The sequence below is a fragment of the Osmerus eperlanus genome, chromosome 10 (genome assembly GCF_963692335.1).
Source record: "Osmerus eperlanus chromosome 10, fOsmEpe2.1, whole genome shotgun sequence".
Classification (NCBI taxonomy): domain Eukaryota; kingdom Metazoa; phylum Chordata; class Actinopteri; order Osmeriformes; family Osmeridae; genus Osmerus; species Osmerus eperlanus.
Window position 1 is genome coordinate 16,495,975 of NC_085027.1, and position 26,671 is coordinate 16,522,645.

The 26,671-nt window shown below is 44.5% G+C and overlaps 1 protein-coding gene across 1 annotated transcript; it reads left to right on the forward strand.

The window, feature by feature from the left end:
- Positions 1-1,402: 1,402 nt before the first annotated feature.
- On the forward strand, positions 1,403-22,763 carry aldh1a2 (aldehyde dehydrogenase 1 family, member A2). Its single transcript, XM_062471218.1, has 13 exons — positions 1,403-1,611; positions 11,058-11,162; positions 11,717-11,857; positions 12,058-12,187; positions 13,683-13,744; positions 14,725-14,853; positions 15,490-15,603; positions 19,335-19,437; positions 20,232-20,416; positions 20,759-20,923; positions 21,133-21,290; positions 21,636-21,710; positions 22,072-22,763. The coding sequence occupies exons 1-13, from the start codon at positions 1,495-1,497 to the stop codon at positions 22,142-22,144; spliced, it is 1,557 nt and encodes a 518-aa protein (XP_062327202.1). The 5' UTR covers positions 1,403-1,494; the 3' UTR covers positions 22,145-22,763.
- Positions 22,764-26,671: the final 3,908 nt, after the last annotated feature.

The window sequence follows — 26,671 nt, forward strand, 5'->3', positions numbered from 1 at the left end:
GATCCAACTATATCTTTGTCCGTTTATTGGTTTAAAGTATGCTAATTGGACTGCTTGAGTTACGCTATAGCCGATGTGAACGTATGTATCAAAATTGTAATGATTGATTAAAGATTTTGAATCAATCATCTTTTCAAGGTATTTTTTTTGTCTCACATTAATTCTTACATAGGCCTATCATTGGTCTTGGGAAAGATGCAAGTTTCTCTGTCAGAAAATAAGATGCTTTTGTGAGGAAGCCAATTGAACTGTAGCCTAATTAAGACGCGATACCTCTCCTGTCGGAATCTGCTTGAAAAGAGACTAATGACATGAGACTAGCCTATCGGTAAAGAAAATAAGTAGCCTATCTTAAATGTTGAAAGTGATTAAACATTTAGAGGACAGACAATCCGCGTGCCTGTTGACATGACGATTCAGGCAAGCTACCAAAATAGTTTAGGCCTTAATACCTTGAAATGCTAATAGCCCACAGCCACAACTGTCTTTACCGAGGCTACCTTTCACAACTTCCCTATCGAGGTGTTAATATCTGTGTAAATCCGGTAATTTGTTGAGACGTATGCTACTTCAAGACAGCTTGAATACTCAAATGTTTATTGAGACGTTGGGGGTGAATGCTAACAGGGAATTATCACCACAGGAGAGATCATTTTCAGCAGACTGTAGGAAATCGCGTGTTATCGCAGTTCCACTCAAAGAAGGCTATGTCATCTTAAGACCTTGTGTGTGAAGGTTATAAAGGGTGATATGCGGTTTGAGCCTGAATCTATTTAAAGAAAAAGATTGTGGTACTGTCAGATGACAATATACACATGAATAAACATTGAAGTAAAAAACTGCCTTTAGTTCATGCGATTATCAAAAAACGATGAATAGTAACCTAGTCCTCTATAGTGTTTTTATTTAACATAAAACGTTATGACCAATAATAGTGGGATGCCATTTTCGTTTTATTTGTAGGCATATCCAAAAAAACAAGCCGGGAAAGTTTTCTCCGTGCTCTTTTACCATTATTTAGTTTATCAATCGTATTTTCTTTTCTGAAAAATTGTTAGCCTACTTTTATTGTAGCCTACTACTGCGTCTTTTATTTAAAATACCTCATTCGGATTATACTTATATAGGCTACCAAAGAAAAAGCAATGTGCTATTTATTATCACATCTAGCCCAAGTCATTGAACTCCGTTGCTTTTGTTTCATTTGGCATATTGGCAATTCCAATTCGTTCTTAGAGAGTGATATGTGGGAAGATGGTGCGAAGTTTCTTTAGGGAGGGGTTTGGATGTGCTTTTCTGCTATTCTGTGGATGGTTGGTTTATGTAAATGTTGGATTTTAATTATATCAGGAGGACGGCCCTGTTCTCTACCCAATAAAAATGGAGCGCGGCTGACACCTGGTTATAAACACAGGAAGGATTCCAAAGTCCCAATCAGATTTCTGTAGAAAAAAACGAAGACACAACTGCAACTGAATAACCAAGGCAGACACGATGACTTCCAGTAAAATCGAAATCCCTGGTGAAGTGAAGACCGATGCCGCTGCGCTCATGGCATCTCTCCAACTCATGCCTTCGCCGGTGCCTAACCCGGAGATCAAGTACACCAAGGTCAGTTGAACAACTTACATTTTACCTGTGGGACAAAGTGTGTTGAATGTAGCCTACCATTCTGTTGGATTTTAGATGCCGGACCAAAGTAGGCTAGTCCTGTAGTTTTGTTATGTCGATAGCGCGGAATTTAAATAGTCTATTTGGGTAGCGCCGTTTTGCACAGGTGATCCTTTCTGATCCTGGTAGGCTACTTACCATAATATCATAATTTATCGTTTCTTTCTTCCTAAAACCTGGTTCCACGAATGACTTAATTTCAGTTAAGTGCATTTTTCCATAAACGTCATTATTACTGACTTGCAACATATAGTTTTAGCCTTTGAATAAACGTATCAAACGTTGACTAGTGGACTAAAGTGACATCAATTGTGTCACCTTGATAACTACGCGCTTCAGTAGCAATTCCGTCTGATTTCATTTGATGTAGCTTAATATTCGCCGAGCTAAAGTTTTTATGTAGACTACTTATAACTTACTTGAATGCGAATAATGGCATTAGGCTGAAATTAAAAGTATTTATACTATAGAAATGTAGCCTAGGCAATTAGACCATCAAGTGACGGCACTAGGTCATTCTTTTTTTCAGAAGCGCCAATAAAATAATGTTATTGCGTAATAGACTGTTTGACTGTACAGACGAGATCCTTATTCTGGAACGATAAAAAATTTAATTTCTCATAATTTACTAGAATTATTAGCCTGACAAACATTACCTTGAACCATAGGTTTGCTGCTGTGACAAATAGGCCTACCCCAAATAACCTATTGAAAATAATCATGGTTATTTCAAATGACGTGCTATCAATGGAGTGACTTTACTAGTCAAAATAGTATTTTCTTGTTTCACCAATTCCGTTCAACCCTAACTTCATGGAGTCAGGTGGCTGAGTGGTGAGGGAATCGGGCTAGTAATCCGATGGTTGCCAGTTCGATTCCCGGTCATGCCAACTGACGTTGTGTCCTTGGGCAAGGCACTTCACCCTACTTGCCTCGGGGGAATGTCCCTGTACTTACTGTAAGTCGCTCTGGATAAGAACGTCTGCTAAATGACTAAATGTAAATGTAACTTTAAATAATTCTCATACGGGGTCTGTTTCCATTAATTGCATTTATTTGGTTTCTATGAGTGACTTAAACTCAGGGGGTACTTTAACACTGGTTAGAACATTAATTTAAAAAGGCTGAAGAGAAAAAAAGAAATTGCTGTTCCAAATTGTATATTCCAACGGTTCACAAAACGATTCATCTGGATGCGAGTAAGGGTTTCAAAGCCTTGACATTTTTACATTTGCGTATGCAAATTGACATGAAACACGAACCGTTTGGTCTATTTAGGTCATTGTCCGTGTGTTAATTGACCTATTTCGCTTTTGGTAGATTTTATTCTATGAATTTAAATGCTTTTTATATTATATATTGCAACTGGAATTATATTAAGTAGGACTAGTGGCTCTTATGGTGTCTTCTGATCTGGCTATATCATTCGGGATTGTAAAGAGTAATTGTCAACACAAACATATTATTTTATTAGTTGTTAGTAATTCAATGGTTTTATTGCTGCAAAGGTGAAAAGATAAAAAGACATAGCTCAATCACAGAACAGTATGCAAGTTCATTGTTGTAATCGCTGTGTATAGGTACACCTCCATGTTCTGACAAAGTGCAAAGGCCACTTTGTCCAGGTACTGTTTCATAGCTGTAAAGCATACTTGCCAGAGAGCAGAGCATTTCCTCTGTCTGCTTTATGTGCTAACTCATGAGTGATCCCTTAACCTTCCTCTATGCTGTAGTTAGTACCATTTAAAAGAATGCACGAGCACGAAGGACAGGCTGTATAGGAGGAATATTTCGTGAGCACAGGACTTGGCGAATTAACCCCCAGGAATTTGGATCATCCAGTCCTTGACGGTTTAGTGGACATAGGGGGTAGGAGGGCCCTGATTTATGGGCACCCCTGACGCAGGCTCTCCTCACACCCTGTTCCCGTTCTCTCCACCCCAATGCCTGCTAGGGGAAGGGGGAGCAGCTCAGTCCTTGACTAGACCTAAGAGGAGAGCTGGCCAGCAGGACAGGGGATGAGTGTTTACTTACACCTCCACACTCTCCTCCAGGTCTTCTGTGGTTGTGTGTCCTTTCGTGTCAAACCCCACTGTGGTCAATGTGGTAGAAAATGAACATGGCTTTGACCAAGCTGCTTACACAATATATGTCTGAGGTCTTCGAGTTGTGTCCTTCAATTTTGTTCCTTGCGTGTAGACTTTAGCACTGATATACAACAAGTATGACATAATTGTACTTTCACTTACACTTTTACTGTTAAATATCCAAAGATAACTGATCAGGTAGCTTGAAGTAATTCCCATGACTGTGCATCTAAAGAAAATTATGTACTTATTCACAAAACAGAATCACAATGCAGTTTTGACTGCAACACAAAGGTTAGCTGCAGTGTATTCTGCACTGAAGATATCCCTACAGATATGGTAAACGATCATTACCTAGCAGGTTTATCACTCCACATGTTTTGCACTTCGATGCCAGAGAAGTGTTATCACCCTGCACGATTGCCCCTTGTCCCTTTCACCGAGGCATGAACTGTTCACCGTCAAAGAGACCTTTGTGTGGAAGTGTCAGTTAAGCTATCGTCCTCGCCGCGTGTGTCTACAAGGGACAGTGCAGATCAGGGGGACTTTGTTGAATCTGCTCAGGTCTCCCTGTGCTTTGTTATTGAAAATGCCACACTTTTCACACCCCAGTCCCTCAGTTACTACTGCCTTAAAAGAGAAGGTTCCCCTAGGTGCTCTGTCTACCCTACCCCCACCATGCTAAGCAGAGGCTGAGGACCAGCTGGGCAGACTCTAAGCCTATATGAAAACACAGTGTTTGAATGGACACAGGAGAGCAGAGTGAGACTGAGCACTACGTTTGTGAGGTAGTGAACGGGCCTGGTAGGACCACAGAGGAAGCCATAAATTAGCCTACTCTGATGGGTATTTATTGATGTTTTTCACTTTTTTCAAAGAGAGAGAGAGAGAGAGAGAGAGAGAGAGAGAGAGAGAGAGAGAGAGAGAGAGAGAGAGAGAGAGAGAGAGAGAGAGAGAGAGAGAGAGAGAGAGAGAGAGAGAGAGAGAGAGAGAGAGAGAGAGAGAGGGGCGTTGTGCTGTTTGGTTAATTAGTGTAGACAGAGACAGCATTTTTATGGTTTTAGTGAGTGATTTTTTTTACTTCTCTCAATGATTGTGCATTTATAAAAAAGATACTTTAAGGAATGTGTCTTTTGAGTTTGGGAAAAAAAAATATCAGAGCACATTCTTTTAGAGTATTGTAAAACTATGCCATCAAACAGTAACATGTATATTAATGTTTATGGTATTAATTGGAGTTCAAATTGTGTTTACTGTTAGGTAAAAAAATAAAATAATTGTGGTTACTGAAGTAAACTGTACTTTCATAACGGCAGCAAACTCTAGTTAATGGTAAACTGAAATGAAACCTGGCTAAATATTCAACCACATAACAGTGCTAATCTGACATCTACACATTAACATAGCAACATAACATCTGCCATAAGTGTCTAGTTCCCCTCCTGTTGATGAGTTGAGTTTTCTATGTTTATTGGCATTACTGCACTTCAGCTACAGGAGCTTGTCTAGAGGGAACTGCCTGTTGAAGTCAAGGGGCGTTTTGTAAACGAATCTATGAGGAGACGTCCAGTCAGTGAGGATGAATGAAAGAGGGCCCCATCAATCTGTCACTGATTGAGATAGTACAGATGGAGGCTGGGGGCTCCCCAATGCTAGGTGCTGTCCAGCAGGATGTAAATTATAGCCCTGCCTCACTGTGTGGGTCAGTGGCCCTGTCTTGCCAGAGCCTGACCTGCAGCTCTGGAGTTTTTCACTTCAAAACCTCCATCTTACTGCGATCAAGATCAAACAGAACCCAAGGTAGGGGATACTGTGAGAGTCCATGATTTATCACGACGAGCACAGCGAGCATTCTTTTTCTCTTTTTTTCTTGCTCTCCTCTCTTCTTCCTCTTTCTCCCTCTGTCTCTCACTCACACGTTCACCCTGCTTCTATCACACATGGTCACCGAAACACAGTAAAACACACTCCACACCCCTTGATTGTGACAAGGCAAGCCGGCACTGCCATGAATATGTCTGTTGGTGTGAAACGGCTGTTTGTGCAGCGAGTGTAAATTATGGAGTGAACCGAGGAGTCAACATCATGTCCCGTGTCTCTTAATCACTGTTTAAGGATGTCTGGTGACAGGGAGGTTATCCCATTAACTTCTTTACCTTAAGACTTCAGTCCATTTGACAAGGAACGTGTAAATCCTTATGGTGTCATTGTGAGAAACTGTTGGCTGCATAAATCCATTTAGAAAAGCTCTGTTCCCCGGGGAGCCTTGTGGAGCTGTACCAGGCGTTGACTCTCATACTCACAGGCCTTGCTTTTCTTTACCACAGCTGGACCACTATTACATGGAGCTTTTACCCAATAAATAACATATTTCTTCCACTGGACAAAAATGCAATTCAATGATAAAATTATGTAAAACTTCAAAAAATGTGATTAACTTAAAAAAGTGTGACTAAAATCAATTTATCAAAATCTTGATGAAAATATATTAGTGTGACTATTGTAAGTAAATACGTTTGTTGACGTCATCATTAAAAAATTTACGTTCGATAACAGTATGTTTGATAATTTGTTTTGTTAATTTGCAATGCAAATAATAATAATCTTTCTGCTTGTTGTCCTCACCAATAATAACTAAAATGTAAATAGCGCCTTTCAAGAGACCCAAGAATGATTGACACATAGTAAGGCAAAATGTGCAGTTGGAACCATTGAACCACTTGAAAAAAAAAATCTGTTATTTTCAACCAAACAATCACGGAAATGTTGTTTCTCATGTCATGTTGGAGTGAGGGGGACTGGCTGCCCTCTCAGCACTTGCCCACACACAGACGAGACAAAGACGTTTGCCAGTCTGTGACAGCAAGGTCGCCCTCGCCAAACCCGAGAGCGCAGGGTGGCATTGTCTCTGGGTGTGTGAATGGAGAACATGAAGGGTGTGTGGTGTCTGACATGTGGAGAGAAGTGGGGGAAAAACACCAGCTGGTCTCCAGTTTCACATGCTCTCCACTCGCTTGTAACAGTAGTAATTATAAATGTTCTGAAACGGATCCAGAACACAGAGGAAATAGAGGTCCTGTGATAGAAAGGGATATGAAACTTCCTGTGCAGACAAGGGATGCAGGTGCCCAGTAAGGATCCGTCTGGCTAAGGAATCTTGGCCTGTTGTGTATAAACACATACAGTATATGTTGCCCCCCCCCCCTTTCAGAAAATCAACGAGAAATGAGTGCCATTAAATATTCCTGAAGCGTGTGAGCCATGAGAAGACGCTAGCGGCCAAACAGATGTTTAGCTGGCTGCTGTGAGTACTTTGGCATCCCTGCCCTCCCTCGCTCCCCAGTGCCTTTCTGTGCAGCCTCCTGAGAGAGCACAGGGGCAGATGAGAAATGGATCAGCAGGACTGTTAGTCCCATTCAGTTAACTAACTAAAGGAACATTTCTCAGTGTCTGCGGATCGCCCCTGTGTTCCTTCTATTCCCATATGTTCATGCAGCCTTCTACAAGAAACAACCACTCTATCCTTCCTTCAAAAGATATGTAGACTATGTCAGTATTGACATAGCTGTCATATGAGTCAGGCTTTGACACACATGTAAAACGATGCGGTGTGACCTGGAACTTAGAGCATGTATCTCATCATCAGCCTCAAACACACACAGCTCCATCCCATCATTTTATCAGCCAAATAGACAAGTTCTGTCAGCAGCACAGTGAGATTGACAGCTTTAACAGAAAAACATGGGGGTTGCTAAATGTTTTCAGCTGTTCTGTGGCCTATGCATAAAGTGTTGACCTATCTGCAGACTGTCCAGTTCCTATCCGCGCCAGCTCTCCTCACTGGAGCAGGATCAGATGTCTGTGCTGCACCGGCAGCTTGCTCCCTGCCAGCTCTCCCTGTCTAATACCAAAATGGCCCGTGTGTTTACCAAATAATGAGAGACCAGACAGCTGTAAGCATTCCCTTGTAAACAGCAATCGATTGGTTTCCTTCACTGCAAAAGTTCCTATGGATGTTTTAAGCTCTGGTGCCATGGTAAGTGGGTTAGAAGACATCCCACAGCATTTTTATGTTACTTTATTGACTTTATTGGGTGTTGGGGCTGTTATACTAAGCGTATAAATATGGTAATATTGATATAGATACAAACAACCAAATGAAACCAGCAGAAATTGTGAATGCAATAAAATGGTGAATGCAAGGATTCTACTCAGAATAAAAAAAATAAAAAATAAACGCTTTATTATTTTAAAAAAAACCTGCCCTTTTGTACTTTTGTTTTCACCCAAGTGCTCCCCCTCCCATCTTAGTCCATTTGCTAAATGAATCTAAAAAAGCAATTTTAAGAAACCTTGAGAGTTGATTTACTGCTTTTCCTTGTCGTCTTAATCAAGTCTCTCAATGGGACCAGACAAAAGTCTAACAGCCCCTGGAGTACAGAGAGGGCTCAGCCAAACACCGGCTGATGCTTGTCCTTTTCTGGCCATGATTTAGATGGTGGCATGGACCACTGTTCCCCCTGCTTTATCCCCTCTCTTTCTGCGCTGCCTTGTGTGAGGGGTTATGCCTTGCATAAAGCTACCCATGGACTGCATTCTTACTCAGACGGTTGGGGCTGTCAGGGGGCTCCCCTGATTTAGGGTGTTCCACTACAGTGGCCCCTATAAATTTAAAAACTAATTCCGTGCTCTGTAGGGCTTTCTGTTTTTGTAGCAGGCCCTAGGCTCCTCGTCGTCACTGACACTTTTATGAAGTACCCTTAATGAGAGTCAGATTAAAGGTGGCCTCGGATGGAAGGCGCCTGAGAACACTGGGCTTGGATGCTCTGTGTGAGAGAGAGAGAGAGAGAGAGAGAGAGAGAGAGAGAGCGAGAGAGCGAGAGAGCGAGAGAGCGAGAGAGCGAGAGAGCGAGAGAGCGAGAGAGCGAGAGAGAGAGTGAGTAAGATAAAGTAATATAAAGTAATATAAAGTAAGAGAAAGGACTATGGCAGTGGTGTGAAGGAGGAGAGAAAGGGACAGGCTAATGCAGATGAATAGGAGAGCAATATGAGTCAGTATGAAATGGCCTGAGACAGTACAGGTACAGACAGTACAGGCACAGACAGAGATAGTACAGGCACAGACAGTACAGGTACAGACAGAGACAGTACAGACACAGACACAGACAGAGACAGTACAGGCACAGGCACAGGCACAGGCACAGGCACAGGTACAGGTACAGGTACAGGCACAGACAGAGACAGAGACAGAGACAGAGACAGAGACAGAGACAGAGACAGTACAAGCACAGGCACAGGCACAGACAGAGACAGAGACAGAGACAGAGACAGAGACAGAGACAGAGACAGTACAGACAGAGACAGTACAGGCACAGACAGAGACAGTACAGGTACAGACAGAGACAGTACAGGCACAAACATTACAGGTACAGACAGAGACAGTACAGACAGAGACAGAGACAGAGACAGTGACAGAGACAGTACAGACAGAGACAGTACAGGCACAGACAGAGACAGTACAGGTACAGACAGAGACAGTACAGGCACAAACATTACAGGTACAGACAGAGACAGTACAGACAGAGACAGAGACAGAGACAGTGACAGAGACAGTACAGACAGAGACAGTACAGGCACAGACAGAGACAGTACAGGTACAGACAGAGACAGTACAGGCACAAACATTACAGGTACAGACAGAGACAGTACAGACAGAGACAGTACAGGCACAGGCACAGGCACAGACAGAGACAGAGACAGAGACAGTACAGGCACAGGCACAGGCACAGACAGAGACAGAGACAGAGACAGAGACAGAGACAGTACAGACACAGACAGAGACAGTACAGGCACAGACAGAGACAGTACAGGTACAGACAGAGACAGTACAGGCACAAACATTACAGGTACAGACAGAGACAGTACAGGCACAGACAGAGACAGTACAGGTACAGACAGAGACAGTACAGGTACAGACAGATACCAAATCCCTAAAACACTCAAACATGAGTTATTCATATGAGAGGCTCTTCTTGTAAAGCAGCCAACTTGTGGGAGTGGTGAAGGGAGGGCAGGGGCGCTGATGTCTGGGTGCTGAGACTCGGAACGGTTTCCAATCGTGCCAACATTTTATACCTGCCCTTAAGTAAACACTTCTCACAGTTTACAGCCAATTAAATTGTACTTAGGTCTCTGAGTTTACGTAGGTAAACATGTTGGAGAGTTAGGGCTTAGGGCAGCGGGACACTTGAACCCTGCTTTCAGGTTTGCTCTCTGTGTGTCTTCCCCCCTCACAAGGAAAAGGGTGGTAAGAGCAAATGTATATACAGAGGGATTCAAGCCAGCAGATGTTTTCTTAACACCCCATCGATCGTACCGACCGACAGCCTTTAGAGGTCGGTACGAGGCCTTTAGTCTGAGAGGTCAGTAGGATGGATCCAAACACGTCAATAAGCTAATAGAACAGAAACATCTTTTATTTACGTAAGTCGTGCCTTAGTCATAAGTCATGTAAGTACTATCAAATCACACCTTGCGTTTTGGTCTGTTTGCAAGACCCGTTTTAAACATCTGTTGGTGACTTCAGTAACAGACATGCTCATCCACTCCTCGAGATGAATCCCACTTTTGTTATTTTAAGTAAACATTTATTTTTCTTTTGGTCTTTATCGAGCTTGAAAACGCTGAGTTTGGAATCCCATGCGGTTGTATAACGGACGGCTTGCTTTAACGCATCACAGAAACCAAGTGCGGCACGTGTTTTATGATCTCGTAAACGAGCAGCGATGTTGTGAAACGTGTGTCTGTGTGTGAGGGAAGGAGGGAGGAGTGTGTGTTGTCTGATAGGGATTTATCTACCCCCACCCCTTTGTCTGGATGTTGGAGCACTCCCATGAGAGCAATACTGGGCAGACTGGAATCCCTGTCCAGATTTCCCCTTTTTCCATGTTACAGAAGATGTAAGAGTCTCTAGATGGAGGCTCCACTCTCAGTCAACTGTTGGCCCTTAATCTTGTTTTAGCATGTATCATCACTGGCCATTATTAGATAGTTGACTGATTAGTCCATTTAAATAAACAAAATACCATAGACTTTAGAAATGCATTATTTTAGACTTGAAGGCTATTCACTAGACTCATGATTTAATTCTCTTCCAGGGGCCCCAGTGCCTCCCCTACAGTAGGTGTGAGAGCAGCTTAATGTGCCGTGTAGAGACAGCGCCAGTGTTTTGCTGTTAGATATCCCCACCACGGGCCTCCCGGTCTGTTTACTGAGAGTTCTATCTTTTCCTCCCTACAGCTCTTCATCAACAACGAATGGCAGGACTCTGTGAGTGGGAAGGTCTTCCCTGTCTACAACCCAGCCAATGGCGAACAGATCTGTGAGGTCCAGGAAGCTGAGAAGGTAAAATACTATTTTCCATTTCTGTTTTCTGCATTCCCCATTCCTTTCTTCTCTACCCCCCCCCCCACCCCCCCAAAAAAGAAAATAAAGAAAACAGGGTTATTTTACCCACTTGGGTCTTAGAAAAGATGTTTGTTAGTTAGGGCTGCTCTTGGGTTTTCCCACACATGTGTTTCCTACCACCTATGCCCTGGCATCCTCCCAGTCATTCGTTGTCCATGTGTGTGAGGTGTCTGTGTGTCCGACAAAATAGAAAATCAAACGGGGCAGAGTTTAGTCTAATGTGGTTTGGTGCGCTAGCTGTTTCTCCTCTTCTCTTTCACTTAATCTGCACCTCTGAGTGGAATAACCGATGCAGAGAAAAATCCTTGAAGCTCCTTATTATAGATTGGTAGAGAATCCTCTAGAACTGGCTTATTATCATTAGTCTCAGTTGCGGTGGAGAAAGACTTCTTTACAGACCAAGGTTGTGTCCTTAACAGGGTTTTGTTTCGCCTCATTCTCACCCTTCCATCCCCCTCCTGTCTCACCTCCTCCTCTCCTCTTCATCGCAGGCTGATGTTGACAAGGCGGTGCAGGCAGCCAGGCTAGCCTTCTCCCTAGGCTCAGTGTGGAGGAAGATGGATGCCTCTGAGAGGGGCAGACTGCTGTCCAAACTGGCCGACCTTGTGGAAAGAGACAGCGTCTACCTCGCAGTGAGTGAATAGACTGATACAGAATCTTTGCAGCATGGTGATGTCTCAATGTCAAGCTTTCCTTTTAATGCAGTTCAGAATAGAAAGACGTGCAACAGATTAGGATTAGGATATTATGTAGAACCCTCTGTATAACTCTCTGTATGTATAACTCTCTCTCTCTCCCCCTCTCTCCCCATCCCTCTCCCTCTCCTCTCCAGACTGTAGAGTCCATGGACAGTGGGAAGCCCTTTCTGCCAACCCTGTTTGTGGACCTCCAGGGGACCATGAAGACGCTTAGATACTTTGCTGGATACGCGGACAAGATCCACGGCACCACCATTCCAATGGGTATGATCTGCTCAGCCTTCTTCCAGAGCTGCAATGAATGTGACATTCATAGAATATTCACACATACAATTAGTACTGTCCCTCAGAAGGAGGCAGAAAGAGGTTGGGATGGTAGCTAGGTGGGGTTAACTCGCAGCAGAAGCAGAGACAGTTGGAGGAGACATGCAAATTGAGGAACAGGCTGGTCTCTGGGGTCCCGGGTCCAGGGGAGATGAGTCCTGGGCAGGCTGGGAGTGCTGGGAGGGCAAACAAGTCTGCTCCCAGGCCAGTTATAAATCTGAAGACTAATATCCACCCTCCTGTTGAGACTGCCATCAGTGGTCCAGAGACAGGCCAGGGATGGGGGGGTAGGTGTGTTTAAAGAAGGTTGGGGAGAAGCACTGACTGTTCAGGCTAATTTAGCCATTTGAAAGAATGCTACAGGGAGCTTAGAACATCAGATCCCCTTGATCTGATGTCACCGAAAAACCATTAGTTGAGTGAGGGATGGCTAGGGCTAGGGTAGGGATGGAGCTCGATCTGGGGCAAGGGCTGGGGCTGAGGCTGGGGCTGAGGCTGGGGCTGCTTGAAGGATGGCTGGGACATGGACCAACCTGAGAGCCAGATGGGGTCTGCTGCAGGCCTGGCATAGGGAGTCCATATAAGTCATCCACACTGTGTTAACTCACAGTGTGGGGTGAGAGGGGGGGGGGGGGGCACAGAGAGAATCACAGAGAGCTTTTCAAGAAACTGCTTGGACAGAAAGTAAGCCAAAGGGATGTCTGGTATCGTGAGACCAGCTCTGTTGTCCCTCTGTAATTCCCTTCTTGTGTTTCTAAGTCAAACCACTGCCTCTCTCGGATTTTGGCTTAAGCTTCGTTCCAATCCATAGTAGTATTACAGAGCAAACAAACAGAGCTGGTTCATGTGTCCTGGTTGGGGTGGAGTCTTCAACCATGTTCTTATCGGGCCACCAGGGAAGTTGAAGAACACAGTGGCCTCCCCCTCCGACCTCTTCATTCTCTTTTTCCGTGGCACTGTTTCATCAGCTGAGGCCTTTAGCCGTCCTGTTCTCATGGACATCACAGAACTCCGCTGTAACAAATACAACAGCTCGGTTTTCTAGCCACTAAAATATCGATTGTTTTACTACCGTTGTGGAGAACAGATAAACATGGCACACCCTCAGCAAGTATCTCCTTTTACTCTAGTAATGCTGTAGGAATGAGACAGGCCTTCCAGCTCAACAGCAACAGCTCACTCTGACTCCAGACTCACACACTCAAGCATGACACACAAATGAACACACACACACACATACATCTTCAATGCACTGTTATCATGTGTTGGTCTGTGAGGGGTCACTTTTTGCAGTTTTTAACATCGTCAATGACATCCTCAGAAATGATTTGTCATGCATCTTCATGTTCTTCTGACCCAACCAACGTGATGAATGGCGAGTGATGATGTATGACTCATGGTGATTACACGTCTTTGTGTTCCTTTTCCGCTGCAGATGGAGATTATCTCTCCTTCACTAGACACGAACCAATCGGAGTGTGCGGACAGATCATCCCTGTGAGTGTGGCTGTTTGTTTTTCTGTCCAGATCAGACTTCTCAGGGGACATATAAAGAAGCCTCCCTTCCACATCTGCCCTGCCTCCCACCCAGAGAGGTGAAGGAAGTGTGTGGGAGGTGGAGGGTGGTGGTGGGGATGGTGGGGTTATGCTGAGCCATGGATGGACGAAACACAGAGGGTTGGGTGCATGTAGTTGTCTTGAAGGAGGTTTGGTGGATTAGACACACACACACATTGTGCAGGTTCCTGGAACTCTCTGACGTGCTTATCAGTCAGTGTATATTTGGGTAAATCCACTGGCAGACCGACTGAGAGTGGAGGAGAGAGGAAGTAAGGAATGGAGAGAGAAAAGAGAGAGAGGAGTGGGGGCGGGTTAAAGTGAATGAAAGGGGAGTGAAGGACAAAGGAAAGAGCAGGCCAGGAGTAGAGTGAGAGACAAAAAGGGGGGGGGAGGGGAGAAAGAAAGAACGAAAGAGAGAGAGAGATGAACTGGAATACTCTGAAACTGAACGACAGCGCCAAATAAGCCTAAAACAGACAACAAAAGCAGAGAGAGAGAGAGAGAGAGAGAGAGAGAGACAGAGAGACAGAGAGAGAGAGAGAGAGAGACGCAGGATCAGATTGTGTAAAATGCCGAGGAGGCGTGTGGGTCTGCGTTTAAGTCCCTCTCTAGTCCGTTACAGAGTAAAAACAACACAAGCCTTTGTAGTGTAATACGGTACCGAGCATTTCACGTGTTGCAATCCCCCATGTCTGCTCAGGCTATGGTGGGAAGACCAAAAAAATAGAACATGGATCAGACGTCTTGAGATCCTCTCTACACAGGGAAGTGAAAGTATGAGTGACTAATGGTGATGAGTTATTGAGTGTTAGAGAGTGAGTTAGGGAGTAGTGAACGCCCAGTATTTCAGCTGTGTGATGTGTGTGTGTGTGTGTGTGTGTGTGTGTGTGTGTGTGTGTGTGTGTGCGTGCGTGTAGTGGAACTTCCCCCTGATGATGACAGCCTGGAAGCTGGGCCCTGCGCTGGCTTGTGGGAACACTGTGGTCATCAAGCCAGCCGAACAGACCCCACTGACCTGCCTCTACCTAGGAGCCCTCATCAAGGAGGTGAGGCCCAACACTGAAGAACAATACAGTACAGAAACAGAACATGCATTTCAGACTTTTTTCAGTCTAGTTAATTAGTTTATGGTACAGTACAGTAGTATCATGATACATAGTATCATCATAGGACGGTATTATCAACGTACAGTTAGTACAGTTAGTATAATATTGTCATACAGGACAGTACAGTGTAGGATAGTTAAGTACAATAAAGTACCATCAAAGTACTGCATTATCAAAGTACAGTTAGCACAGCACAGCATAGTACAGTATTGTTTTAGTTAAGTACAGTATAGTACAACCCAGTACAATATAATCATAGACAGTACAGTACAGGACAGTACAGTATCATTAGAGTACAGTACAGTACAGTAAATTACAATACAGTGTCTTTGACATTCATCTGTCAGTCGGTGAGAGTTTAGAGAACACCTCGGTCGTCTTCCCCTTTTCCCTCCTCTGCTCTATATTCCTGCTCACTCTCCCCCATCTCTCCTCTCTGAAGTTCTGTCCATTCTCTGGTGTGCTGCTGGTAGGGTTGGGCTGGGTCCGGATTCCCCCCACACTGCCTGTGGGTTTTGCTTGGCTCTGCTGTCCTCTCTCCTCTAAAGCTTGTTTCCTCTCATATTGTTTTGACAGGCTGGGTTTCCACCGGGAGTCGTCAATATTTTGCCAGGATTCGGGCCAATGGCAGGAGCTGCGATGGCTTCACACATGGGCATAGACAAAGTGGCTTTCACAGGATCAACTGAGGTAATTTTCACAACAAAAGTGATTGACAGGTAATCCACCCTCCAGTCGGTCATGTCTCTTTGTTGTCCGTCTACCACAGTGACACAGTGACCAACATGTGCAGTGCATACGAGAGGCCTGTGTAATTTCGGGAACGTTGTGTGCCTGTATTGAAGTCTAGATGACTAGCAAATGGGGTCTTATATGAGCTGCTTGCCCTGTCATTAGTCTTCCCAACAGGGGGTTCAGAGGTGATTTGCCTGCTGTAAGCTTCACCATACTCACACGCGCACGCACGCATGCACACACACACACACACGATGCACTTTGGCCAGCTTCATCAACCTCCCTATCTCTGTTCCATCTCGTGCCATTATGGGCCACCTCATCCACTCCCATGCAAGGGGTCTTTTCCCTCTGTTAGAACTTAGTCTCAGAGGTTTATAAGTGTCCAGCTGCTCTAATGAGTAGCTCTACGGAACCTTCCAGACTACAGATACAGTAGAGCTGTATATCAGGACAGGAGGAGCCCTTTCACACAGAGAGTTAATAGAACAGCAGTCTCCCAGAACATTAGCCGTCACAGACTTGGACTTGCTGTCGGGGGAAGCACATTCCACTGAATCGGACCATCAGCCGGAATGACGACAGATTCCATTTATTTCGATCGTTTTTATAAACATCTGTTAATTCCATGTTCCTTTAGCAGGAGCTTAGACTGTAAAAGTAACCCTGCTAAATCTAAATCCGGCCACGTGTATATCTCCCATGTAGCTGTCATAAATGAAACGAGGTCTTTGTAGTGTTTAGAGTATTCCTGTTGAGAGTGTCTCTGCTCTGCCTCCGTGGGGAGAGAGAGTAGCCTCCGACCCAACAAACAGAGACGCTGTAACCAAAGCAAACACCCAAATATGTAACTGAAAATGCTAGTTGTAATCAGTTACATTTGACATACAATAACACGTGCTGGGATGTCTTACATGTCAGAATTGTTCAACTGTTGCTGATGAGAGAGATATTGAGGGGGATCAAGCTAATGACTTGAGGAAGTCCTGAAGAAATGGAAGAAACCTTGGAAGGAGCAAGTCAGTGAAGGATCCCCTCCTCCAGAGACGGTTGGGGATGCAGAGGTGCAGACCACAGGCTCAATAGAATTATGCAGTAAAAATTGAAATAAAAGTAAAAATGCAAGTGAATGGATGGTGAAACAGATATTCAGAGATTATAATTAGTAGAGCATTTGCAGTGCTCAACATTGGTATTTGTCAGTCTGGGCAGTGGTCAGCTACTGGGCTGGACAAGTCTACGTTGTACCTACATCTAGGTACACAAGACAGTAGCTGCAGCCAGTTGCAGTCGGCTGACTTGAAGCAATGAATTCTGGTTAGACTTTTGGTCCGACTTGAGAGGCGCCGAGGCTAGGTCACTGTGACGTATCCATCAAAGTACCGTGAGATTGATTCGAGAACAACCGTCTGTGCAGCCGAGCACATTTTCTCAAGAGCAACTGCACGGGTTCCAATGACGACACAGCTATTTCATGATTGGCCAGACTCACACACAACAACTTTGAGGCATGTTTTGTATTTATTCTGACACCTTCAGTTTCGCCAATGCTCAAATCCGGATAAAACAGTTTAATTTGTCTGCCTCCTCACTAACAGAAAGACTAAGTTTAATTGAGTTCTGGTTGTATTATCATTCTACAGATTGGAGAAAGAGTTTAAAATAGCCCAATACATAAAATGACACATTTCAGTGCACTGGTTTGTGCAAGTTATAATGCGAAAACAACCATGCAGTTTGTCAGCAATAAAATAAGCAAACAGTGCTTGATCGGCCATGACTGACGTCAACGCAGCAAACCACGAGAAGCTGGAATGTCCGACTTTAAGGAGGGTCCCCTACTGCAAGCGGCAACTCTCGCCAGTCGTTTAATGCAGCCGCAGTCCGTGTCGAACGCACCTAGTATAGGATGTAGGTTCAGATGTCGGCAGACAGGTAACCTTGCAGATATCGAAAGCTCAACCCCCCCACACCGGGGGGGGGGGGGAGAAGAATCAGAGAATGTGGAGGAGCAAACCAGTTACAGTAACAGTGAGGTTCCCACCTGTTAAGTGTGAAGTAGTGCAGCAGTTCAGTTGTAAGACTGACAAAAAAACACACACACACACATACTTGTATGCATACCTAAACACATGCACATGACGGTATCAACACACACACAAGTACTTTTTTTCCTTGCTCCCTTGTTCTGTCATCAGTGGTTAGAGAACATTTCCTGTAAAAGAGGCACATTTTCATTAACTGCTTTTCTTAGTAGTTTCCTGTGATCTGGAGCCAATTATTGAGCGAGTGAGCTGGAGAGAATGTAGATACACAGACAGTTAGTCACCTTGGTGACAGTCATGTGAGGGGGAAGAGAGTGGGACAGAGGACACAGTATCCCCACTGGGAGGTTCCGGGGAGACAGGGGAGGGGATGGGGTGGGCAATGGCTTGTTTGCAGGTGGGTGCAGTGCTTGTGGTTTATCCTCATAGTCATTCACACACACACACGCATAACTACGAGTCTTCACTCAGCGGTTCATCCTCGCTGAGTAAACACACGCGAATATGATATTAGTCATCTCTCCTCCAGAGCTTTCCCATCAAAAGCAGGGAAAGCAGAGCTTCAGAGAGAACCAGAGAAGTGGCCAGCCAAGCCTTACACCACTGTCCCCCTCACAGCTGCTCCAGTCTGAAGCAAAGCACTCAGCAGGCTGCGCTGCTCATTTCCTTACACACACTAACATAGCTTGGCTTTATTGGGAGTAGCAGACATTCCTGTGTTAAACATCCTCCGTGAGAAGAAATCAAGGCTTTACGCTTTTCCATCGGACGGGTCGGAGGGGGTGGAGGGGGTCGAGGGGGAAGACACCTCGATTATCTCCCCTCTCAGCTCCTCATGCTGTCTTGTGGAAAACCAAATAGTATGTGTCAGTGACTCCTGGGTGGACAGGGTGATGTGGGCTTGTTTGTTTATGAATGTGATAGCTGCTGGCCGAGTGAGATTCCCAGGACTTCTCCTAGGTTTTAAATGATGGCCAAATGAACACTGTGTCCCGTCCCACAACAACACATCAGAACACCACGATCAGACCAGCTGGGAAGTCTCAAATAATACTCGTGAGCAATTGGTTTCCTCAGAAAGCTCACGCCACGCGTTACAAGAGCATTGCGGTTCATACATGTCTCAACCATTGGTCTGCAGGGAGGGATGTGGGAAAAGACTTGTGGAGACCATCTGAATTCACATAATGGGTCGAGCAGTACTTCTGATGAGGGGAAATTGTGAAACAGAGAAGCAGAGCGGGAAAGCTCCTGCTGCTGTTTGATAAACACTCCAGCTCCCCAGGTCCATCCATTAAGGGCCAACACAGGCCTGTTTCCACCAAACAGCAACACTTCTCACAGCTTTCAGGTTACCTCAACCTACCACACTCCCAGGCCGCCACCCACACAACTTGTGGTTGGTTCTTCCTGTCCTTGGCTAAACAAGAGATGATGTTCGGTTGCTGAAGCATCGTTTTACTTTCCTGCAGCCCCCTCCCAAGACTGTAATAGGTATTTTGTATGTGTTTGGTGTGCTCGGGTTTCATGCGTTCCATGTTTGGACCTTGCTAACCAACCTGCGAAACTCTTTCAATGGCCTGATGACACTGCAGGTCTGAGTTTCTGTGAATAAACGCAAGCCTGTTTCCTCTTTGCCAGGTCGGTAAACTGATCCAAGAAGCAGCTGGGAAGAGTAATCTGAAGAGGGTAACACTGGAGCTGGGAGGGAAGAACCCCAACATAATTTTTGCAGACGCCGACTGTAAGTTTTCAGACCCAGTTTTAATGAGTTCCTCCCGTTTACCTGCTCCCCTTATAGGTGGCCTTCCAGACGACACTGGTGTTCCACAAAGACCGCTTGTTTCCCCTCAGAGCTCTTCGGAGTCATATCTGTCTTATAAGACGGGCACCTTGTCTCAGCATAGGGGATTGTTTAACGTGGTGTGTCCTATTATCCAACCTTGAGTCTGGGGGAGTCGATGTGTGCAGATGGAGCTCTGCCGGGTTCTCAAGCTTTCCTTCCGCCGAGCTTTGTGGGGCTCTGAAAACCAGTGGATGGATGGGTCTCATGTAAGCTCTAAGTGGCTCACCAAACAGGGGTGCCGGAGCTTTCAAATGCTTTCAGCAGCCGTGAGAGAGGCTCCCAAAGGCCCGTAAATCAGGGGAATGGAACCTGCCCCGGCCGCCTGCCTCAGCCGAGACCCATAAATCACCGGGCTCCTTTAACCCCTCACGCGCCGCTCCAGGGGACCGTCTCTCAGGTGTCAGATATCAGACACGCGGCGAGGGAGAGGAGACAATGCAACGGGGACGGAAAGGCCTATGGCATCGCTTACAGACGAGGGCTTGACTTTATGTCGACCTCATGGGCGGTGGACTTCCTTCATGTTTCCGTTCGTTTCAGTTCGATTTTCACTTAACTACCATTGCTGTATGGAAGCCCTTACAAATCATTTCAAAGGGGGACAATACATATTTTCCCACTTTTGTGTAAGTAAGGAGCTTGCAGACATGAGGACTGAGTCTTCATCTCCTCTTCCTCCTCCTCTTCCACAGTGGATCTGGCTGTGGAGCAGGCCCACCAGGGGGTGTTCTTCAACGCTGGCCAGTGCTGCACCGCAGGTTCACGCATCTACATCGAGGAGCCAATCTACGACGAGTTTGTCCGTAGGAGTGTGGAGAGGGCCAAGAGGAGGGTGGTGGGAAGCCCCTTCGACCCCACCACAGAGCAGGGTCCACAGGTAAGAGACGACAGGCCGAGGAGGAGTCATTGAGTGCACAGTCAAACTTCAGCTCCTCTGTGTTTCAGTAGTTATCTGTCTTTCAACGTTCTCCTTTCACTTTCTCCATTGCTTCATAACCTCCTCGTTTGGCTGTCCTCCTACTTCATTCCTCAACATCTTAACCCCCTCACTCCCTCTCTACTCCCAATCTGTCCTCCCCCCCCTTCTCCCTCTCCCCATCTCTTTCTCATCCTCGCTCTCCCTCTCTGTTGGTCTCTCTTTCTCTCTCACACGCTCACTCTTTCTCTATATCTCTCTCTCTGTCTATATTTCTCTCTCCCTCTTTCTCATGGCCCTCAGATCAGTAAGGAGCAGCAGAGCCGTGTTCTGGAATTCATCCAGAGCGGCATCAGTGAGGGAGCCAAGCTGGAGTGTGGCGGCAAAGCTCTGGGCCTGAAGGGCTTCTTCATCGAGCCCACTGTCTTCTCCAACGTCCGGGATGACATGGTCATCGCCAGAGAAGAGGTATGCTGAATCACTGTGGTTGATGCACTGATATACTGGAATGACAGTTCCTGTTACTGTAATGATGACGGATGCACTTGGAAGGTTTGTTCACGCTCCTATATGTTTCTCCACCCATACCTAGTGCTGTGCCACTAAAAAAGAATGGCACCATGGAATAATTTTGAGCCACTTGTTACCATTTCAACTGTCTTACTTCCTGTTTGCAGATATTTGGGCCAGTCCAACAGCTCATGAAGTTTAAGACTATTGAGGAAGTGATAGAGAGGGCCAACAACTCCGATTATGGTCTCGTAGCGGCTGTGTTCACCAATGACATCAACAAAGCCATGACCATCTCCACAGCCATGCAGGCTGGCACTGTCTGGTAAGAGTTTCCTGTTGTAAACTACCATCACCATCATTATCATCAGGACTATCAGTACCATCACCATTAACATCATCATCAACATTATCATCATCATCATCGTCACCATCAACATTATCACCATCACCATCATCATAGTCCTTGCAGCCATCTGTGGAAAAGATGTGCCTTATAGTCCACTGTAGTTGCTATTTGATTTATAACTTGGTTTTACTGATACATAACTCTGTTCAGCTCTGGCTTTTTGCTTGTCTTGACAACATCACTGTTGGACATGATCAACGATTACACAAAGCGATGGAACTCCCAGGCTGATGTGTGATGTATGTTCTGTGTATTTTCCAGGATAAACTGTTTCAATGCTCTGAGCACGCAGTGTCCATTTGGAGGATATAAAATGTCTGGCAATGGGCGTGAATTGTAAGTATCCTTCCCTGGTCCTTGTCCGACTTAAAAAGCACAAGTGCAGCCAAGTTAGTATTCATTTGAACTATGTGCTAATATCAGGACTTTGTCAAAGTATCTAGCCTGAACTAGTCTAGATACTGTGAGCTCAACACATCAGAATCAGAATCAGAATGGGATTTATTCGCCATGAAAGTTTGCACAGACAAGGAATTTGCTTTGGCAGGAAGGTGCATACAATAAACATATAGGGACCTAAAATTTAAATATGTGGACTATCTATACTAAGGGTACATAAACAACGCACCTAACAACCGAGGTTATAGAGCTCCTTAGTGCCGCCTTGACGATAACACTGCTCATGTGTGTTTTGCAGGGGGGAACATGGGCTGATGGAATACTCAGAAGTGAAGACCATTACTATGAAGGTGGTGTCCAAGAACTCCTAAAGCAGCCAGCGGGGTTAGGATGTGGGAGTGAGGAAGTTGACCTTCTCTGAGGCTCACCAGTCACCATCTGTGGTGTCTTTGTAAAACACACTAACCATCCTATAGCCATTTCCATTGGTAACAGGCTGTGAACATGCACTACCAACTTCATCCCCCCACCCCCCAACAACACCACCCTGCCTGTGGCCAGTCTGGTGTTCTCACGTCTCCGTCCAGCTGTGTCCACCTGCCGGGACTCCGCAGGCAGTCTCCCTGTCCACACCAACCCCCCTGACTCCACCCCCCCCCCCCTAACCACACTAAAGCACTCGGAGAGAAGATGGGGAAGGTTTCTCCATGGCTACCACCATCAACCCACTCTCATCCTACTGGAACCCCAGGACTAGGACACTCACAGACTGAAGATCCACACCTCCACCCCTGCCTCTCCCCAGTGTCAGCACTCAGTGTAATGTATTGTGAGGCAGCATGGTTGTGTTGGGCTTTCATCATTGTAAAACCTCAGACTGTATGTATCATGGCTTTGGTCTACCAGGTAGCATTCAAGTACGCATATCAGCTCATTCCAAGACCACTGAAGTTTGTGACCTCAGATAAGTATGGAAGAGTCCATTTAAACTGTCATTTTGAAATTTGATTGTTGATTTTTAATTTTTCACATCATGATTTTATTTGTACTTTTACCACTTAACACTGTATGTCAGCCTTTGACCGATGTAAACCTGAAAACAAAGACGTTAACCTCTTAAAAGCATTTTACTCATACCTGCTAAAAAGAGGATTAAGTGTATTTTAAACATAATGTAACAATTCCTCATTGATGTCCATTTATGTTCATGTTTATACAATTATATACTATGAAATTATAAGATATAAAAAATTGACCATAGATTTTTTCAGTAAAAACACTTTTGTTTTCTCTAAAACTGGCTCTTGTATGTTTTTTAGCAAATTCAAAAGGAAGTAATATAGTGTGATCTATTGCAGCGTCATTTATCAAGTCTCAATTTCCACATTAATGTCCCAGCTATCTTAACTCAGACATTATAGCTTGGATATTTCATGAGGTCATACAATTTACTGTTCCGTTCTGGACAGAGATGAGAGGAGATAGGACAGTTACAGACTGCTTCTCCTTTCCTATTTAACCGTCAACAGGATGAAGGCTATTCTGCCACTGTAATTCTTGGAGGAAAACAAGATGAGTTTACTTGAAGAAGCATCTGGTGAGAGTCTTTTTTAAGTCTGGGGAAAACAGCTAAATCAACAGTTTAATTCGAATGCATTGTAGGCATTAGAACCACACAGTGGATGAAATCACTGGTAACATTACAGACTTTTATTTTACAGTATAAATTTAGGTGATTCTATGGATTTCTGAAGACTAATGTATGTTTGTTTCTCGTCACATGAATGTTAGTGCAATCACATACAATCTATTGGGCAGACCTGCCTGGGATCTCTGGGAAAGCCTACATAATGTACTCACTGGACCCACACAAAAGTTAGCAAACAAATGGTACATTTGACATGCCAAATATCCAATAATAAAATACAATATTGGGCTCAAGAGACCAATGAAAAGGATTTAGGAATCGTATTGTTGGAGGAGGGAGCAGATGTGAGCACCCTTCACTGGAGCCCATCCCTTGGCAATTGTGAAATGTCAGGGGTATATTTTTCCACATTCTCCTCCCTGTCTATATGTGTAGTCTTTCCAAAGATATAATGAAAAAGTGACCATCTTATAAAAGCCTCATATTTTCACAGTGGGGAGTGTCAGGTCAGGGACACAGGAACCCCTCCGTTGAGGACATAAGCCTGTGAACAGACCCCATACTGACAGGGATGTTCCCCTCCCATCCAGACACAGGTCCTTATCCCTCCCAGACTGCCATGTTTAGATCTTCTGTCATTACTGGAAACAGAAGATAATGGTCTGCCTCTTCTGTAATGCAGTGTTCTCACAGAAGTGAACTAATCACTCAGCGAGGTTTGTCTTTGTGTCTCCAAGTCTGGTCTAAGACTATCCTCATCAAGGCCTTCACGTTGAGAGATGTTTTTCATCCAGGCCTCTGCTGTGCCAGGGTGTGTTTTAGTGAGATGGATTACACCTCTGTGTGTGTGTGTGTGTGTGTGTGTGTGTGTGTGTGTGTGTGTGTGTGTGTGTGTGTGTGTGTGTGTGTGTGTGTGTGTGTGTGTGTGTGTGTGTGTGTGTGTGTGTAATGAACACTCACAAAAGAGGGAGAATGTGCAGAGCTAAGAGTTTGAAGGAAAGGTCTGATCCTTCTCACTGGAATGTTGTGCAAGTTCTCTCCGTCTCTCCAGTAGAGTATGAGTCAAGGCTCATTAAACAATCGCTTCTCAAAAATCTTAACATGGTCCCTTTCACAAAGGATGTGGAAAATGTAATAATTTTGAGACTTTCCTTCAGGGTTTCATACAGAAGGGAAAGGCATGCTGGTGAAATATTTCAAGTTGACTAAGACCTAGAGATGATACAGACACCAATTTTACCCGGTATATTCCTCAGCATATTCCTCAGTAGCGAACCTACAAAAGAAGTAACAATTAATATGTATAGGCAATTTCTGTGAAAAGTTATTCTATGCTATGTCTGTCTAAAGTTAGTTAAGGACTACACTTTGAACTATTTGGGTATTAAACCATGCTTGTATGCTAAATGCTAGCCTGAAACTAAGAAGAGCGACGGTGGGATGTCTTGTCAGGTGGTCTTCTTATGATTCATAGATTCGTGACTCTGGAAATGTAATATGAAACATAAAATACATTTTGCATTAAGAAGCGTTATCCTTAGAGATTGGTCAAGCTTTTATGGGACAAATGATGTACGGGTTGATTCTTGGTGTGTCTTGGTTTCACTCCAAGGTTAAGTGGTGATCCTATATCCATCAACACTTGAATTTCTAATATGAATGCAGTGCACTACGTATTTATTGGAAAGAGCACTTATGGTGTCTGATAAGTCATCATTCAGCAACCATTACCCTATGCTCCTTTAAATGATGAATGAAAACCATTTGCATATAACCTCTCCTTCTATTCAATAGACTGAAGGATTCATTATCGCAGTGAAATCACATAAATTCTACCAATGACTCATAACTTTCCGAAAAAGATAATTAGTAGAATGATCTATGGATTGTCCAGGAATTGCCAAATAGATTTCGAGACTAATGCAATGTCCCATTCAGGTCTTAAGAACCTAAATGAGATTGTGAGTTTGCAGCCTTGAATGTTGCCATTTGTCATCATCAAGCTGAAAGGAGACTGTATCCATGTCCAAGCTTGAGGCAGATCATGTCCAGTGTGATGGGGACAGAGAGCTTGAGGCAATCACAAGGGGCTGTACCGTCTTCTCCCTCAAGGGGGCAACACCCAGCCCACACCACTGTGTTTCTTTGTATATCTCAAAACAGGCTTTCTATGACGGCCAAAAAGGGATTATATCAGATGTTTAACGGGATGACTGAAACAGCCATTTGTTGACACATTACATCTTAATTTAGAGAGAGGGAGAAATCTTGAGTCATCGTCCAAAATCTTGAGTCTTTGTCATTCTCTACAGAACATCTGAGTCACGTTCTTCTCATTCTCACTTTCTATCTGTGACCTCTCAGACAGAGGACACACACATTTTTACTGTGTCCTTTTCCAGATCCAGCAACCATTCCCTGCCACGTTTTAACTTGATAAAACCAACACAGATAGCAAAGGAACCATTAATCAGGATTGTGCTGAACAACCTGAACAAGACTCATTATTTGAGGTTTTCATGGACTGGCCACTGGACAGCACATGAGATTGAGTTCAACCTCCCTAGTTGAGTTAAACCTCCCTGGTTTTAGTTTAAATGAAATTAGAACCATTTTACACTGACTGGACAAATACTATCTCATGGTACAACATGACTCCTCTCTCTTCTCAAGATTCAAGTTTGTTGCCATTTGTAACAAGCACAGGTACATTGGAAAGATTTGTTCCTGCTCATCTTGACTTCAGATAAGAGAACAGCTCATATCAGTGTGTGGATCAATTTAACATACCCATCCATTCATTTGTCTCAATTAACCCTGTGGAATATTTTCCATCAATGGGAGAGATTGTCGCAGGATGTTCCACTTTCAAACGCCTGTTATCTTAAACCCCCAGGTGACAACAGACTACTCAATAGTGATAAATTACAGCTCTCAGTCAGATGTGCCAAAAGAAGAATCCATGTCTCATCCAGAGGGCGTGACTGTTCATGGGGAAGCTTAGAAGAAGAGAGAGAGGAAAGGCTTTAAGCCCATCTGGGTCTCTGCCAACGTGACGCTAACCTTTGCTCTCTTGGTTTGGGAGTTAGCTAGTTTCCTCTTTCCTCTGACATCACTCCTCAGAATCCACACAATAATAATACAGCCCCAATTGCATGACATTACTGCTTCCTTTAATGCACATGGGAGAATTGTGTAAAAAAATCCCTCAAGACTACGGTCGGACTGCAGTTCGCAGCAAGCAGCACAG